Source organism: Carassius auratus, linkage group LG30F (genome assembly GCF_003368295.1).
Source record: "Carassius auratus strain Wakin linkage group LG30F, ASM336829v1, whole genome shotgun sequence".
In the NCBI taxonomy this organism is placed as follows: Eukaryota; Metazoa; Chordata; class Actinopteri; order Cypriniformes; family Cyprinidae; genus Carassius; species Carassius auratus.
The window spans coordinates 201,030-218,038 of record NC_039294.1 but is presented as its reverse complement, the minus strand read 5'-3'; the positions used below and the strand labels follow the sequence as shown (position 1 = coordinate 218,038).

The window sequence follows — 17,009 nt, the reverse complement described above, 5'->3', positions numbered from 1 at the left end:
TAGCATTAAGTATTTCATTAGTCATCATTATAAATAACTGTTAGAGGACAATATATTATACGCAAAATTCTGAATTTGTGCCTAAGGTAATTGTAAAGTGGTGGTCAACTGGAGCTTATGATTACACTAATGACTGCACACAGACCTACTGCCCTTCAAAGTTAATCTTTGTAGTGAGACCTAGAAAGCACCATGGAATAACTCAGTTCTTGATCACTCTGAACTTTAAATGTTGCTCTAAATGAATTAACTTAAAATGAATGGCCAAGAAGAGTCTCAGACATTGAGAAGAAAGGTAAGCTTTCAATTGACTTGAATTTATGGTCCACAACAAAGGCTCTCTATATGCATTATCCACAGGACTGAACGTGGAAAAGCAAATGACATGCATGCGTTAAAAGAGAAAAAATATCCTAAAGACACTCTACAGAGCTTCTCAGTGAGGGAAATTCATCCTGAATTAACTCTGAACCCATGCAGTTTTCACTGCTCGTGCTGAACAAGAGAACGATTGTATTTCTGCTGGTATATCTGTTATGCACCTTGTCTAGAGCACTAAGAGCAGTTCTGTCCTAGGATGAGCTCGCATTTCAGAGACAGTCTGAATCCATGATTAAGAGGCGTTTGGAATATTAAATAAAAATTTCAATTTTTTCAAATATTTTCAACGGGTTTCAAAAATGGGCAAAGACTGTCGGGAGCTTAAGGAAGATCATCCTTTACTTAAAGACTTCAGAGAACCAGCTCAACAAATAAAGGTATATGATAAAATAAAATCAATAATTTTTTTATGAAATATATTTGTAAAAATACTATTAAATATTATTATTGTTTTCAAATTATTAAATTGCTTTTTATTATGTAAAAAATATTTAAAATAGTTTTTATTAAACTATTTATTACTAGGTTTTTATGTACTATTCTGCACAGCAATAACGAACAGTGATGGATAGAACATAAAGCTAATTTAAATATTCTATTTTCAAAGTCTTGCATATTACATTATGTTTTAGCAGATTTATTGTAATTTTTATATTTGCATTTATATGACATATTTTCACAACTCTTCACTGTTCTGTTGTTACCCTGATACTCTGTTAACGATGAGCTGAAATCAGAATCACTTCTGAACATGGCTTTTGTTCTCTGTTGACGGCAGGTTCCCAGTAAGTCTCTTCTTCTGGCTGTCTGGGCAGCTGGGATCGGGGGAACGTTTCAATGTGGGTACAATATATCTATCATAAATGCACCTACCAAGGTAAGACGTATGCATTAACGTGATTATTCTCACATCTACATCAACATGCAGATGGAGTTCAGTACAGCATGCATGTGTGTGATGTATGAGTTATTATTGCAGTAGCCCATCAGACTACAAGTCACATGAAATTTGTAGTAAATATATCTCATGGATTGATTTTTGAATGTGACAAAAAGTACTGAATGCATTTTTTGTGTGTGTGTGTGTATACAGGCAAGACTAATTTTAACTACTGTAAGAGATATCACTAATACATTAAGAAAATTGTTTTGTATCACTGAAATGTTAAGCCTTAATAATACTTTAAAGTCTGTCTACAGATGCAAATTTTGGATGTTTTCTTTCCAGTAGTCACCTTTATGCATGCAAAACAACATGCCAAAAGCTTAAAACTGACCGGTGCATGAAAAAACACACTGGTTTTGGCTTTAGTGTCTGTTCTGCCTTAATTGCTAACCCAGGTTAACCTCAATTTTCATGCTTTATCTTAGATTAGTAACTGACTTACTAATAATTGCTTTCTTCTGTGGGATATAAATGAAGATCATTTGTGTCTCAGTGTTCTGTTTGTGTTATTATTCATCAAGTTAATGCCAGGCAGTATTTATTCTCTTTCCTCTCAGGCTGTACAGAACTTCATTAATCAGACATGGACTGAGCGCTACAACACTGAGATCTCCACCCAGGTGCTCACACTCCTCTGGTCCACCATAGTGTCCATATTCACTCTCGGTGGACTTGTGGGAACGTCTGTGGGGGGAACTCTGGCCATTAGATTCGGAAGGTGAATTCCAGCCAAAAATACTGTACAGAACTTATTTGAATGACGTGAGCAAATGTACAAGGCACATCAAATGTGAAGTTTTTAGGGATGTCACAGCCCTGTTTAAATGAATTTCTAATCCTTTTTTTTTTCAGGAAAGGGACACTACTGTTCAACAACACCTTTGCTCTGTTGGCTGCCTTCTTCATGGGCTTGAGTTATCCCTCCAGCTCTTTTGAGCTTTTAATCGTTGGCCGCTTCTTGACAGGAGTAAACGCAGGTATATCAAGTTTTAAAGCAAAGTAGTGATGGTTGATCAGTTGTGTATTAGTTTTCAGTAAACATTGTAGAAATATCCCAAAGTCATTTCATAAGGAATTAGTTCATTTTATTCCACAAGAATGCTTTAAAGTGATCAAAATTATATTATTAGAAGGATTTATTATTCTGTTTCAGATTTGAACTTTCTACTCACTATTCTATTCAAAGAATCCTGAAGAAAATGCATCACAGTTTCCACAATAAAACTTCAGCATCTCTAATAATAATGAAGAATGAGAAATGTTTCTTGAGCAGCAAGTTAGCATATTAGATATGATATATTAGAATGATTTCTGAAGGATAATGTGACTGAAGACTGAAGTAAATCTGCTTAACTACCTTTGAATCATGACAAGGAATACAAATAAGGTCTATATATATAAAGAAAAGGTAAAAAAAGCACATATATTTTAAACTAATAATTTGCCATGCTCGCAAATACTGATTTTTAAATTATTTCTAATATTTGTACAACTCTGTTGAACCAAAAAAAAAAAAAAAAAAAAAATATATATATATATATATATATATATATATAAATTATATATATATATATATATATATATATATATATATATATATATATATATTATATATATATATATATATATATATATATATATATATATATATATATATATATATATCCTAATATAATTACTTTTTTTTTTTTTTCTTTTGGGATAAGCAGTGAAGAAAAAAAAACTTCACCTGAAACAATTAAATGTAAAGCAGTTTCATGGTAGTTACTGCATTTTTTTTTTTCTTTAATGGATACAATTTGCTGGTGCCTTTATGATAAATTGCACGTGCTTTTCCTCAATGAGAAGCCTGAATCAAGTTACAAAACATAAGTGTATGTTTGGGATCTCATATCTGACATCTTATTTAAAATAACAGGTATCGCAATATGTGTGCAGCCGCTGTATATTGGTGAGATCGCACCGAGAGCTCTGCGTGGTGCCATGGCGATGGGAACTTCCATTTTCATCACCGGAGGGATCCTAACAGGACAAGTGATTGGCCTCAAGTAAGAAAAAAGGAAGTCATTCTCCATATAAAGAATTTGAAGAGGGACAACTCGTTCAAGCTCAACACAATGAAAAGCATGTAGAATAAAATAGATTCCTCTTATGACATGTCTGATGAAATTTATAAAGATGTCAGTAAAGATGTTAAGACTAATGTTTTGTGTGTGTATATGTGTGTCAGTGAGTTGCTAGGTAAGGAGGAGTACTGGCCCATCCTCTTGTCCACCGTCTGTATTCCAGCCATAATGCAGCTGTTGACTCTTCCCTGGTTCCCCGAGAGCCCTCGCTACCTGCTCATCGACCTCGGAGATGATGACGCCTGCCAACAGGGTACAGCATGCTTTTATAACTATGTTGCGCAATTGTTTAAAAAAATGATTTGTTGTAAGGCCAGTAGGATGTGGTTGGATGATACACATTTTTAAAGGTTATGATAAAACTTAGACTTTGAATACCCTGAATCCTATTTCTCTCTTTGCTGTCCTTTGTATTCTATTTTATTTTATTTTGGATTGCTGAGATCAGTTAAAATACACTATCATTGAAACATTTGGGGTTGGCAGCTCATTCCTTCTTCTTATTAATGTTAAATACATAAAAGTATTGTGGGGAGTGTAACTGCTATTCTTTTCATGATTTCTTGAATAGAAGAGTGAATACAAAGCTAAAAAAAACAGCAATATTTTACTACGGTCTCTGTTAAAAATGCCTATATTTAATATTTAGTGAAACATGAAGTTCAGAAGACCAGCATTTATAAGATGCAATATTTTGTAACACCATAAATATCTTTCCTGTCACTTGATTTATTTAATGCATCCTTGTCAAGTAAAAAATGTACATTTATTTGAAAAGAAAATCTTACTAAATAAGTACACAAAGTAGACTGAGCTGGAAACATACACATTTATGCATTTAGGCTTTTTAAATTTTACTGTAAAAGCTATGTGATGAATATATAACAGTCTACAGAAAACAGCAGATTGAAATATAAAATGTCCATCTGAAATTTCTGCACATTTTCTTAAAAAAATAATAATAATCCAATATGCCTTATGTAATAATTCAGAAAAAAAATGTAAGTTATATTTTAATAAATAAATCGATGAAGATGAAATAATTAATCAACAACCCAACAATCCTCCATGAAAATGTTCATTGTTTCCTGCTTGATTTTTTGGCAAGTATAAGATCACGAGTCACATTTAAACTCAACTCATCAGAAAGATGGTGTTGTCATCTCAGCTGCACATACCTGTAACCACAAAATCAGATTGTTTAAAGACTGAGGCGTAAAATCTCATTGGAATGAACACACTTGAATGGATGTCATAATGTGAGCACCCTGGAGGGAGCTAAATCCAACCGTTGAGCCGTAACCAACAACAAAAGCGAGGGCAAGAGAATCTCGCGAGTAAAGGAATGTTATGCTCTTTCTTTCAGCTCTAATGTGGTTCCATGGCTCAGATAAGTACCACGGAGAAAAGGAGGACATAGAGAGAGAGCGGGTCAGTGCGGATGGTATTAAACCCAAAAAGCCCTGGGAGCTTTTTATGGACACCAGTCTTCGCTGGCAGCTCCTGACCCTTTCCGTGATCCACACGTCCCAGCAACTCAACGGCATCAATGCGGTGTGTATCTCACCCAGACAGCAGGAAACAACATCACATCAGTGTCTTGGATTAACTTTGATTGCTGATGTGTGCTCTATTAAAACCACAAAACACCCCCTCTCTTTAAAACGGCATCTGATCGGCCTGCTGTGCTTTAAATCCTGATCTTTTCATGAGCAAATCATGTATCTCCTCTCCTACTGTATAATGGCATGAAAGTGATTTTGCACACATGCTTAAAAGCTTTCATGGAGTGTCATGTGAGATACAACAGTAGAACTGTAAAGCCAATGGTGAACCACTGAAATGTCTCTAACGTGACCGCACCTAAGAAAACATTTTAAAACGTTGTGTTTGCAATTATTTTTGCTAATAAGTGACTAATTCTGCAAACTCGTCATTAGTTCCAGTTCATGTTGTCTGCATCCTTTCTCTCTGTTACTGTTGTTTGTAAGCCTGCTATATAGCCAGTAGCTATTGAAAAAAATAATATTATATATATATATAATTTAATTTAAATTAAATTTTTACATTTAATATAAATATATATATATATATATATATATATATATATATTATTTTATTTTTTTAATTTTGGTTTGGCATGGTACAGTTTTGCAAAGAGAACCATTCGGTCCAATGATGGAAACGAGTCTTTGTGTTAAGTTTTATCGACACTGTGCAAATTCTACACAAATTTCAGATCTCATGTACTGTACACCAATGCCAATATATTAACAGTTATTTGCGAAAAACAATAACTACTTAACATTTAACAATTTTTAAAAATCATTTTATTTTTTCATTGTGCATTCCAATTAATCTCAATCCACCTTCAGTTGGGTTATTTTGATTAGGTAAAAAATAACAAAAAAATACAGCTAACTAACACAATAAAACACAATAAAAACATGATGAAATAATAAAAAAACATGATATTTAAAAAATAAAACAAAATCTGAGTTATCTGTTTTTGCAAATAAACTCTTCATATGTATGTGTCGTTTCCTTTAGATTTATTTCTATGCAGACTATGTGTTCACCCAGGCTGGGATTCCAGCTGCCAAGATTCCGTACGCTACGGTGGGAACTGGAGCTTGTGAGTGTATCACCGCACTGACATGTGTAAGTCTGGAATTTTTCTCAGAATCTATTGGTACTGTAGATCAGGCGTGGACACACTCAGTCCTAGAGGGCCAATGCCTGCTGATGATAAAGAAGTGTTCCACTTAGCTAAATCACATCTAAACCCAGTTTTTGAAAGGTCAAAAAGTGTCATTATCCAGCTTCAGTCAGTTGAGCGTTGGTTCAGATTCAGTCCTGTATAACCGTGTAAAGCTCATCAATTATGAAGCAAGTTGAGTTCAGCTGTAGGCAGCTCTGCAGAAGAGTCTGTTCACAGATGATTTAACTGATGTTTGTGTGTTTCAGGGTCTTCTGATCGAATCTCTGGGAAGAAGAGCTCTGATTATCGGTGGATACTCTCTCATGAGCGTGTGCTGTGTCTGTTTCACCATCACCTTCACTTTTCAGGTCTAGTGACCTAATACCTGCTGTTTTTTCCCCTCGCAATATTCATTTTGTGCCCTGTGCCAATATTTTATTATCATGTCGCTAGTATATAAACTAGAATCATACTTGGTTATGTTGAAACATGGCCTACAGTTTGTGATCTTAATTTTCAAACATTTAAATGAATGCAGATTTACTGATGTTTGTTTGGTGTTTCTCCTCACAGGAGTCCAGTCCTTGGGTTCCTTACCTTAGTATGATTTGTGTTTTTGCCTTCATTCTCAGTTTTGGCCTTGGACCAGGTGAATGAATGAGTACAAAAGAAAGAAAGCAAATAAGGGAGATTACAGTGCATGCATGTTTTAATAGTAAAGTAATAGATCACTCAGAAATGAAAACTGGTGGAAAAAGTGCTCACCCTCGGGCCAGCCAAGATGAGTTTGTTTCTTCATTGGAACAGATCTGGAGAATTGTGGCATTACATTACTTGCTTACCAGTGGATCCTCTGCAGTGAATGGGTGCCGTCAGAATGAGAGTCCAAACAGCTGATAAAAACATCACAATAATCCATAAGTAATCCACGCCACTCCATTCCCTCAATTAACATATTGTGAAGCAAAAAGCTGCACATTTGTAAAAAACAAACAAACCCATCATTAAGACGCTTATAACTTCAAAATGTAATAAGAGTCTGTATTGCTTTTTCCAGTGAAAACGTCATATGAATCAGGAGAGAAATATGCACAGATCAAGCAGTTTAATCTATTAAAATTCCTTAATGATAGATTTGTTTCTTAAAAAACAAGCAGTTGTGGATCAGGTTTTTATCAGGTGTTTGGATTCTCATTCTGACGGCACCCATTCACTGCAGATGGTACACTGTTGAGCAAGTGATGTAATGGTACAGTTTTCCAAATCTGTCCCAATGAAGAAATACATTTTTGGATGCCCTGAGGGTGAGTAAATTAAAATTTTTGGGTGAACTATTCCTTTGATAAGAACTCATCTATATTCTGATTATTATATTGGTACACGCTGATTTAGTTTGATCAGTAATATTAAAGCGCTTTTTTTTTGTGCTGTAGGTGGTGTGACAAACATTTTAACAACAGAGCTGTTTACCCAAACCGATCGGCCTGCTGCGTACATGATCGGCGGATCTATCAACTGGATCGCTTTCTTCTTCATTGGCATGATCTTTCCATTTATTGTGGTATATATGAGCACATTCTTTCCCTTTTATTGAGATACGGTTACTCAGTTTTTCACTATTTAGAATTTCACAAAGCAGTTGTATTTCTCCAAGATCCAGGACCTTATTTACCGTGCAGATTCTGTAAAAAACATGACATTTGTTAATGACTTTTGGATGAGAGTTATCAAAAACAGAGTGGAATTGAAATGTTTGGTTTTTAACAAACTTCTCTTTCTCAATTTTTCTCAGGGTGGACTAAAGCAGTACTGCTTCCTTGTTTTCCTCGTTGTCTGTTGCTTGGTGGCGACTTACATCTTCTTTGTGGTCCCTGAGACCAAGAACAAGACCTTTCTGGAGATCCAGAGTGAGTTTCATTATAGAAAGAAGCTCATTGCTGTCAGTGGTACTGAAGGCCCTCTACTGTCCACACCGATGTAAAACACACGATACATTTACAAAGAACTGTATTTTAAAGGCCTTTATTATGTATGTGTACTTATGTATGGATGTGCTAAAAATACCTAAAAAATTTAAATCCAGAAGATATCTATAATGTCTCATTTGTGACACAGACACTGCACTACATCATGTGCCTTCAAAATGAATACAGCCTTTTACAGCAGGGAAAGTCACATGATGGCAGGGACTTTCAATAGCCTAGTATTACATCTTGGATGTGTTTTATACAAATGAATACGGGTAAAACTACTATGCAGAAATACTACACAGTACTGTTTTGAATTAGTGTACTTATATGATACTGGTTTCTGTAATTAATTTTACCAATACCATATTATAATCTTAAGCAAGAAAAATTTAATGAAATCATTCAAATAAATTCAAGTTTGATTAATTGTATGTCAGCAACAGTTTTGTCAATAAAGGAAATGTTTGCAAAACACAATTGTTTGTATCTTTCACACACAGTCAGGTATTTCTTATTCTTAACATTCTCAAAGTTTGCAGATCCTTTACAAGCACCAATCCACTGCATGAATCAATCTTGAATTCGATTCATTTTAAAGTCAACAAACATTTTGAGAAAATTATAACAATACAATTTTATTTTTTTCCGTAACATATTGTAAAGGCTTTCTCTCTCTCTCTCTCTCTCTCTCTCTCTATATATATATATATATTTAATAACGATTTATTTACGTTCCACACAGTGTCATTACTCAGACGTAACATATTATATTCAAAGGGCAGCTGAATCCACGTTTCCCTATCATAGGTCACTTCGATGCTGCGGTGACGTCACCACGTATGGGAACACCTCCGGTGTGACGAATGTCTGAAGCCCAATACCATCCCGCCAATCCTATTGGCCAAATGGCGCATAGCACCACCCTACGCATGCGCACGCATGATATACCTGGGTGCAGCGCGCCATTTCGCTCAGATTTCATTCCTTCAGGAATAGCGAATCATCTGTGCCCTATCATCTCGCGTTCTCCAGCGATTTTCTTCGAGCAGTGTTAACTCCTCTTTCGCGGACGCGATGAGTCAACGAAAGGTAAGAGCCGTATATGGGTTTATCACAGGGAGGCACTCATGAGAGATTCGTTTGCAGCCTCTCTCATGTTCTCTCTGTGATAGCCTACGGCTATGGTAAAATAAGAAAAGTATCCGCGCTCTGGAGTCTATTTCTTCAGTCGCCTCGCGTCTAACCCCCACCGTTCGCTTCTGCGGTCGCCGAGGCCCCGCACGAGGTGTTGGTTAGGGGCGATATGTGCGGCTTGACTATGAGTACAGTGATGCACTGGAGTTTTCCACTTGCTCGCTCTCCCCTACTCGAGCGCGTTAATCAGAGCAGTTTTGGTTTTATACTATGTTGTCTAACCGCAGCTTCTACTCAGAGTAGGCTCTGACCGGCATAAGCGGTTCTCTCCCTCCGAGCGGACAGGAGAAACGCGCTTCCCCTTCCTCAGTGTGCTATTATGTGGCTATCCGCGCGGTGGATAAATTACCCTTCTCACGGACCTCCACCAAGAGGTTTCGAGGTCCTGGAAGCAGCCTTATCAGCGCATATCACGAACGGCGCGGGTTTTTGCCACGATTAAGTGACATGGCGGACTGCTATTATATAGCGATGCCGTTTGACTACCTCTCTAGCCGAACGGATCGCGCCAAACTCCGCCGCGACCTAGTCTCGTCTAGACGTATCGAGTCGTGTCTATTTCGGCAAATTTTATTCTCTTATTACGGTTCTTTACGAGAAGCCTCTCGTTCTTCCCCACACTCTAACATTGACCGTCTCGCAGCACAAGCACTTCGAGCGTCACTGAACTGAGCTGTTATTTGAGCGCCCCTCAGACACTGCACAATTCAGTCTTCAGAGTTTGAGGAACGGCACAAAAGACTGGCGAATTTGGCCAGTTTATGGCGGCTCACACAGCTGCCGCGTTCTCGCTAGCGACGTGGCCCTATGTTTATCTTGTTGGATTAAATCCTGCCGTGGACACGCTTCAGGATTATACACAACGAAACACAGCGAGTTTGACGCATGCATTTCCTTCTATGTTTGCCGGGGTCTGTGCCCTCCACTGAAGAGTGCTGTTGGACTGCTAATGCACATCCAACCCTCTCACTGCAGTCCCCACGCTCTAACATTGACTGTCTCGCAGCACAAGCACTTCGAGCGTCACTGAACTGAGCTGTTATTTGAGCGCCCCCTCAGACACTCTGCACTATTCAGCCTTCAGAGTCTGAGGGACGCCACAAGAGGCTGGCAAATATGGCCAGTTTATGACGGCTCACACAGCTGCCGCGTTCTCGCTAGCGGCGTGGCCCTAATGTTTTCTTGTTGGATTAAATCCTGCCGTGAACACGCTTCAGGATTATACACAACGAAACGCAGCGAGTTTGACGCATGCGCTTTACTTCATGTTTGCCAGGGTCTGTGCCCTCCACTAGAGAGTGCTGTTGGACTGCTAATGCACATCCAACCCTTTCACTGCAGTCCCCACGCTCTAACATTGACTGTCTCGCAGCAAAGGCACCTCGAGCATCATTGGATTGAGCTATCATTTGAGCGCCCCCTCAGACACTCTGCACAATCCAGCCTTCAGAGTCTGAGGTACGCCACGAGAGACTGGCGAATATGGCCAGTTATGACGGCTCACACAGCTGCCGCGTTCTCGCTAGTGGCGTGGCCTAATGTTATCTTGTTGGATTAAATCCTGCCGTGAACACGCTTCAGGATTATACACAACGAAACGCGGCGAGTTTGACGCTTGCACTTTCCTTCTATGTTTGCCAGGGTCTGTGCCCTCCACTAGAGAGTGCTGTTGGACTGCTAATGCACATCCAACCCTTTCACTGCAGTCCCCACGCTCTAACATTGACTGTCTCGCAGCAAAGCCACCTCGAGCATCATTGGATTGAGCTATCATTTGAGCGCCCCCTCAGACACTCTGCACAATCCAGCCTTCAGAGTTTGAGGGACGGCACAAAAGGCTGGCAGAGATGGCCAGTTTATGACTGCTCATACAGCCGCACGTTCTCGCAATGGCGACGTGGCCCGATTTTTATCTTGGTGTATTAAATCCTGCCGTGGATACGCTTCAGGATTATACACAACGAAACGCAGCAAGTTTACGCATGCGCTTTACTTCATGTTCGCCAGGGACTGTGCCCTCCACTATAGAGTGCTGTTGGACCGCTAATGCGCATCCAACACTCTCACTGCAGTCCGTACGCTCTAACATTGACTGTCTCGCAGCAAACAGCGCTTCGAGCAGCATTGGATCGGGCTGTGACGCCAGGCGTAATAAAAAAAAAAAAAAAAAAAAAAAAATCCCTCAGACACTGCGCAATCCAGCTTTCAGATCTTGAGGGGCGATTCAAGGGTCTTATACAGACGACCCGTTTATGACGGCTCGCACAGCCGCCGTTTTAGTTAGCGGCAGAGCCTGATGTTCAATTCGTTGGTCTAATTCCTGCCGTGGACACGTTCAGGATTATACACAACGGGACGCAATAGCTCTTATGCATACACTTCCCCTGTGCACGAATGCCGCAGGCTTTTCCGTGCACGGACATTATGTGTATGACAGCGTTGCAGAAAGCGGAAATTTGAGACTGCTAGTATCGTTTTGGGTCGCGTGGAACGCTTGCCCGGCATTTCTCAATGGGTGTTACGCACAATTGTCACGGATACACCAATTCGTTTTTAGAGGCCTGCCTCTTTCCGCTGAATTCTTTCCACGGTGGTAGACTGATGGTAATAGCAGTGTTGTGACAGGAGATGTCAACTCTGCTGAGCAAAGGGGCTATAGAAGTCGTAGACCCCGTACTTCTCAATGCATGGATGTAGCTCTGGCCCCGTTGCGGCTCCAGGGCGTCCGTCTGTTAACCACTTGGACGATTGGCAGCGGCATTCCCCGTAATTTGTCTGGGGTTACTTCACATGCGCCCTTTTCAGTGGAAAAGTGGGCGGAAAGACGAAATATTTCACCCCGTTGTCTTCCGCATCCGACGATTTCGGTGACACGGAGTTGTGTGATGTCATTAAAGCTATGGATGCCAACCGAGTTCTCCTACCGGGGTTCGGCTGGGGATTTGAGCTTTCCCAGAGACCGTCACGACGGATGCGTCTTTGACCGGTTGGGGAGCTGTTTGTCAAGGGCTACCAGCCCATGGAGTGTGGACAGCTGCACAACGCAGTTGGTATATAAACCGGTTGGAATTACTGGCAGTTTTCTGGCTCTCCAGTAATTCGCGAATCTGCTGATCGGCCGTCTTGTGCTGCTCAGATCAGACAACACAGCGTTTGTCTCATACCTGAATCATTAGGAAGGATTACGCTCTCGCCCCCTGTGCAGGCTGGCGAGACATGTTCTTCTCTGGTCTCAGAGAAATTTCTGTCGATCCGAGTTGTTCATGTCCCCGGACGTTTGAACTTCGGAGCAGATATGCTATCCAGACAGGCTCTGGAACAGGGAGAATGGAGATTACACCTCCAGACGGTGAATCTTTTATGGCGGATATTCGGCAAGCGAAAGTGGATTTATTCGCGTCAAACATGACTACGCATTGCCCGCTATGGTTCTCCCTATGCCCCCCATCGCCCCTGGGCGTGGATGCATTAGCTCACAGCTGGCCCAGGACCAGTCTGTATGCTTTTCCTCCGATTCGTTTGATCCCAGCGGTATTATGCAGAATACGGCGGGACAGAATGGAACAGCTGCTGCTGGTGGCTCCGCGATGGCACACGCAGCCGTGGTTTGCGGATCTGATCAGTCTGCTAGCGGGCTCTCCTTGGAGATTCCCCTCAGACAGGATTTATTATCACAAGCACAGGGGCTGATTTGGCACCTGAGGCCGGATCTGTGGAAACTGTGGGCGTGGCCACTGAGCGGAGTGCATTAGTATGTCCCGGTCTTTCTGTTGAAACCACTGAGACTATATTGAATTCTAGAGCAGCTTCTACGAGACGCTTATATGCTTTCAAGTGGAGACTGATTACAGCCTGGTGTGGCAATCGTAATGTGGATCCAGTTTACTGCCCAGTGGCTTCAGTGCTGGAGTTCCTCCAGGATTGTTTTTCGGATGGCGTAACACCAGCCACTTTTAAGGTTTACGTGGCAGCCATTTCAGCTTACCACGAATACATAGGCGGTGCCTCTATGAGGCGTCATCCACTAGTTTCTCGTTTCGTACAGCGTGCGCGACGGCTGAGGCCTTTCCGCCCTGTGCGAGTTCCTTCATGGGGTTTATCCATTGTGTTGCTAGGTTTATCAGGGCATCCGTTTGAGCCCTTGGAGACCGTATCGGATAAATTCTTGTCACTGAAGACACTTCTTCTCATGGTTTTATCCTCCCTCAAGAGAGTTGGGGATTTACAGGCTCTTTCTGTTTCACCCTCATGCATGGAATTTGCACCGGGCTCTGTGAAGGTGCTGCTGCGGCCCAGGCCTAACTATGTTCCTAGGTCGCATCTAACCTCTTTCGCTTTCAGCAAGTGTTCCTGGAAGCTTTTTCACCTGCTGAGGCTGGGTCAGGAGATCTAAGTCTTTGCCCTGTGAGAGCTTTAAAGACTTATGTGGATCGTACAGCCCCTTGGCGTGAATCTGACCAGCTGTTTGTCTGTCTTGGACATAAAAGTAAGGGCCATGCGGTTACAAAGCAGCGCATGTCCCATTGGCTGGTGGAGGCAATTTCTTTGGCCTATGAGGCGCGCGGACTCGCTTCGCCCTTAGGAATTAAGGCTCATTCCACTTGAGCTGTGGCTTCTTCTCAAGCTTTTCTCAGTGGATCTTCTATGGATGATATCTGTGCTGCGGCAGGATGGTCCTCACCGAGCACTTTTATCAAGTCCTACAGTCTGGATGTGAGGATGGCTCCTGGCTCCCGGGTTCTTTCCGCTTGAGCAGATGCTTCCTCGGATCTCAGTTATCAGGTACGTCAGGCGTTTTGGTATATCGTTCCCATACGTGGTGACGTCACCGCAGCATCGAAGTGACCTATGATAGGGAACATCTCGGTTACGTATGTAACCTTGGTTCCCTGAATAGGGAACGAGATGCTGCGGTTCTGGCCGTTCCGTACCTTGATAACTTCATCTTCAGTCATGAAATCTGAGCGAAATGGCGCGCTGCACCCAGGTATATCATGCGTGCGCATGCGTAGGGTGGTGCTATGCGCCATTTGGCCAATAGGATTGGCGGGATGGTATTGGGCTTCAGACATTCGTCACACCGGAGGTGTTCCCATACGTGGTGACGTCACCGCAGCATCTCGTTCCCTATTCAGGGAACCAAGGTTACATACGTAACCGAGATGACAACGCGTGTTCACGTGGTATGTGTTGTTTTTCTCAACGCTGATACGGATCTACCAATCACTGTCGTTTACATTTACAATGTTTTTTTAATGTTTCATCTAATAGAGATACTGCTTTCCAGTTTAAAATCACTGAGATTTATATATTTAAAGTAACATTTTATTTAGTTTTCATTTGCCTCGAGACAAACATTCTTTAAAGCGTTTTTCGCGCCTTTGAGCCTCTATCCGTCCGCGGCGCTGCAGCAGGAAGAAACCTTTGTGACAGCTTGTGATTGGACTATCCACCAATGAAACTGGTCAGAGCAGGAATTCATATTGTTTCTGTCTACAGTTATAGTTGACTATATGGCTGGCAGACAGGCAGTGAAAGCATACTTGGATCTCTTGTCGCAGCCATGCAGGGCTTTACTTATATTCCTTAAACACAACAGAATACCACATACGGTGGAACTCGTTGCGTTACGAAAAGGTGAGCAACATTGTTATGAGTGTGTTGTTCAGAGGAAGCAGTGCAGTGTGCACTTGTTAAGACTGTACAAAGGTTACATAGCCCTAGCTGTCTATATTTATTTCAGAATGTTGTATGCTTTTTATTATTTGAACTTCATCCTACATTAACCTTCACAACTTTAATGCCCAACATGGAACTATAGGGCAGCACAAAACACCTGAGTTCTCCAAACTCAACCCCATGCAAAAAGTGCCAGTGTTGGATGACAATGGATTCGTGCTTACTGAGAGGTATGGAAAGACTCCAGTTGTAAAAAATAGGAAACCTTTGGTTAAACGAGCATTTGGAAGCCAGTAAAATCTGAAATTGTTATTGCTATTAGAAATATTTTAATGTGTTTTTTTAAAATTTCTTTCTATTATTAACCATCCTCTTTGACAGTGATGCTATATTGAAGTATCTGGCGACAACCTACAATGTCCCTGATCACTGGTACCCCAAACTGCCAGAGAAGAGAGCTCGAGTGGATGAGTACACGGCCTGGCATCATGTGAACACACGTATGCATGCTTCCACAGTCTTCCTGCAAGAGGTAGGCTTTGATACGTGGCAAGTTGACAATGCATTTCAAGATTCTACATCGAATATTGTTTTTAAAATCTTTTTTGACTTGTATTCCTGTATAGGTTATATTTCCAAGGATGGGACAGCCAACAAATCCTGTGAAGTTTAAAAAAGCACTGACAGACCTGGATGGCACACTGGACATGCTGGAAAACATGTTTTTGAAGAGACAGGCCTTCCTGTGTGGTCATGACATCTCACTGGCTGACCTTTTAGCAGTTTGTGAGCTCATGCAGGTAGGCACTTAGAGATGCTAAACATATTGTAAAACTCATTGCATTTAGAGGCCATTATGCATCATTAATTAGGATGAAATTGAATATTTATGCACAATTCTGCATGCAAAAACATAAATAGAGCTCATTTGATTGTCTCTTTCAGCCCATGTGCAGCGGGAGGGACGTTCTGAAGGACAGACCCAAACTGCAGAGCTGGAGGAGTCGAGTACAGTCAGCGCTCTCTGACTCCTTTGATGAAGCTCACTCTGTTGTCTATCAAATAAGGCAGAAGTTCACAGCTAAATTGTGAAAAATCAACTCTCTATTATAGAAGATTATATGTCATTAATCATACATTTAATGATTAATATGGCATCTGTTCAACATGGATATGCAGTTTGTGCAATATCATGTTTAATATTTTCAAAAGAGTCATATATCCATATACATATGCATGTAAATAAGAGGCCTGAATATCTTTACAACATGGTAGTGTGGTTTGCTAAATGAATAAGACTGTGATGATTCAAATATAATTGAAAATGTTAAAACATTTTATTGTTGACAGGAACTGGTAAAAGAAGACTACAAGTTTTAAAGTGTGTGAATGTCAAGACCCAGGTTTGCTCTTGAATGATGCTTTTCTTCTCACTCTTGTGCCTTACCTTTCTGTGATGGATATGTCCATTTAAATCAGTTCAGTTAATAATATGTGGTTAAATGTTGTATATCACATTCACACAACAAAAACATCCTGCTCTTTTTCTTGAAATTTAGACAATGGTTCTCATTCACTTATAATGGTGTAAATTATTCGTATTTATAGCACATTCAAACTTCTCACAAAAACTTTACTCCTAATTCACAACCGGTTAGGACTCAAATAATTTGTTCTTAACCTTGTGCTAATGTTATTGAATTTGGAGTATTTTAAACTAGCGGCTGCATGCAGTCATTTGCATAAAACACGCCCAGACCATCTCCATATAAGTACATTTTGGACATTTCCTTTTTCAGACTTTAATATGGGAGTAGAATCGATTATGAGCCACAAATAAATGCAAATAGATTGACAAAAAATAAACACTGAAAAATACATAAATCTTCACAAACATGAATTCAATAACAATAAAAAAAAATGAAAATAATAAATATCATTTTTATATCACAAACAACTTTGACTAGGATTCATTTGTGAATTGCGTATTGCACATTTGTGGATTTCTGTGT

At 40.3% G+C, this 17,009-nt stretch overlaps 1 protein-coding gene and 1 pseudogene across 1 annotated transcript; both read left to right on the top strand.

Moving 5' to 3' along the window:
* The first annotated feature begins 241 nt into the window (after positions 1–241).
* On the top strand, positions 242–8,545 carry LOC113067921 (solute carrier family 2, facilitated glucose transporter member 11-like; annotated as a pseudogene).
* Positions 8,546–14,760: 6,215 nt separating this feature from the next.
* On the top strand, positions 14,761–16,485 carry LOC113067942 (glutathione S-transferase theta-1-like). The gene is made up of 5 exons (XM_026240426.1): positions 14,761–14,955; positions 15,140–15,227; positions 15,379–15,529; positions 15,624–15,797; positions 15,943–16,485. The coding sequence occupies exons 1-5, from the start codon at positions 14,832–14,834 to the stop codon at positions 16,087–16,089; spliced, it is 684 nt and encodes a 227-aa protein (XP_026096211.1). The 5' UTR covers positions 14,761–14,831; the 3' UTR covers positions 16,090–16,485.
* Positions 16,486–17,009: the final 524 nt, after the last annotated feature.

What these genes read in the sequence shown, in the direction of transcription:
- LOC113067942 (XM_026240426.1), top strand. Translation starts at nt 14,832, where the DNA reads ATGGCTGGCAGACAGGCAGTGAAAGCATACTTGGATCTCTTGTCGCAG. An exon ending in CCACAGTCTTCCTGCAAGAG is followed by an intron (nt 15,530 to 15,623) that starts GTAGGCTTTGAT and finishes ATTCCTGTATAG; the next exon opens with GTTATATTTCCAAGGATGGG. An exon ending in CAGTTTGTGAGCTCATGCAG is followed by an intron (nt 15,798 to 15,942) that starts GTAGGCACTTAG and finishes TGTCTCTTTCAG; the next exon opens with CCCATGTGCAGCGGGAGGGA.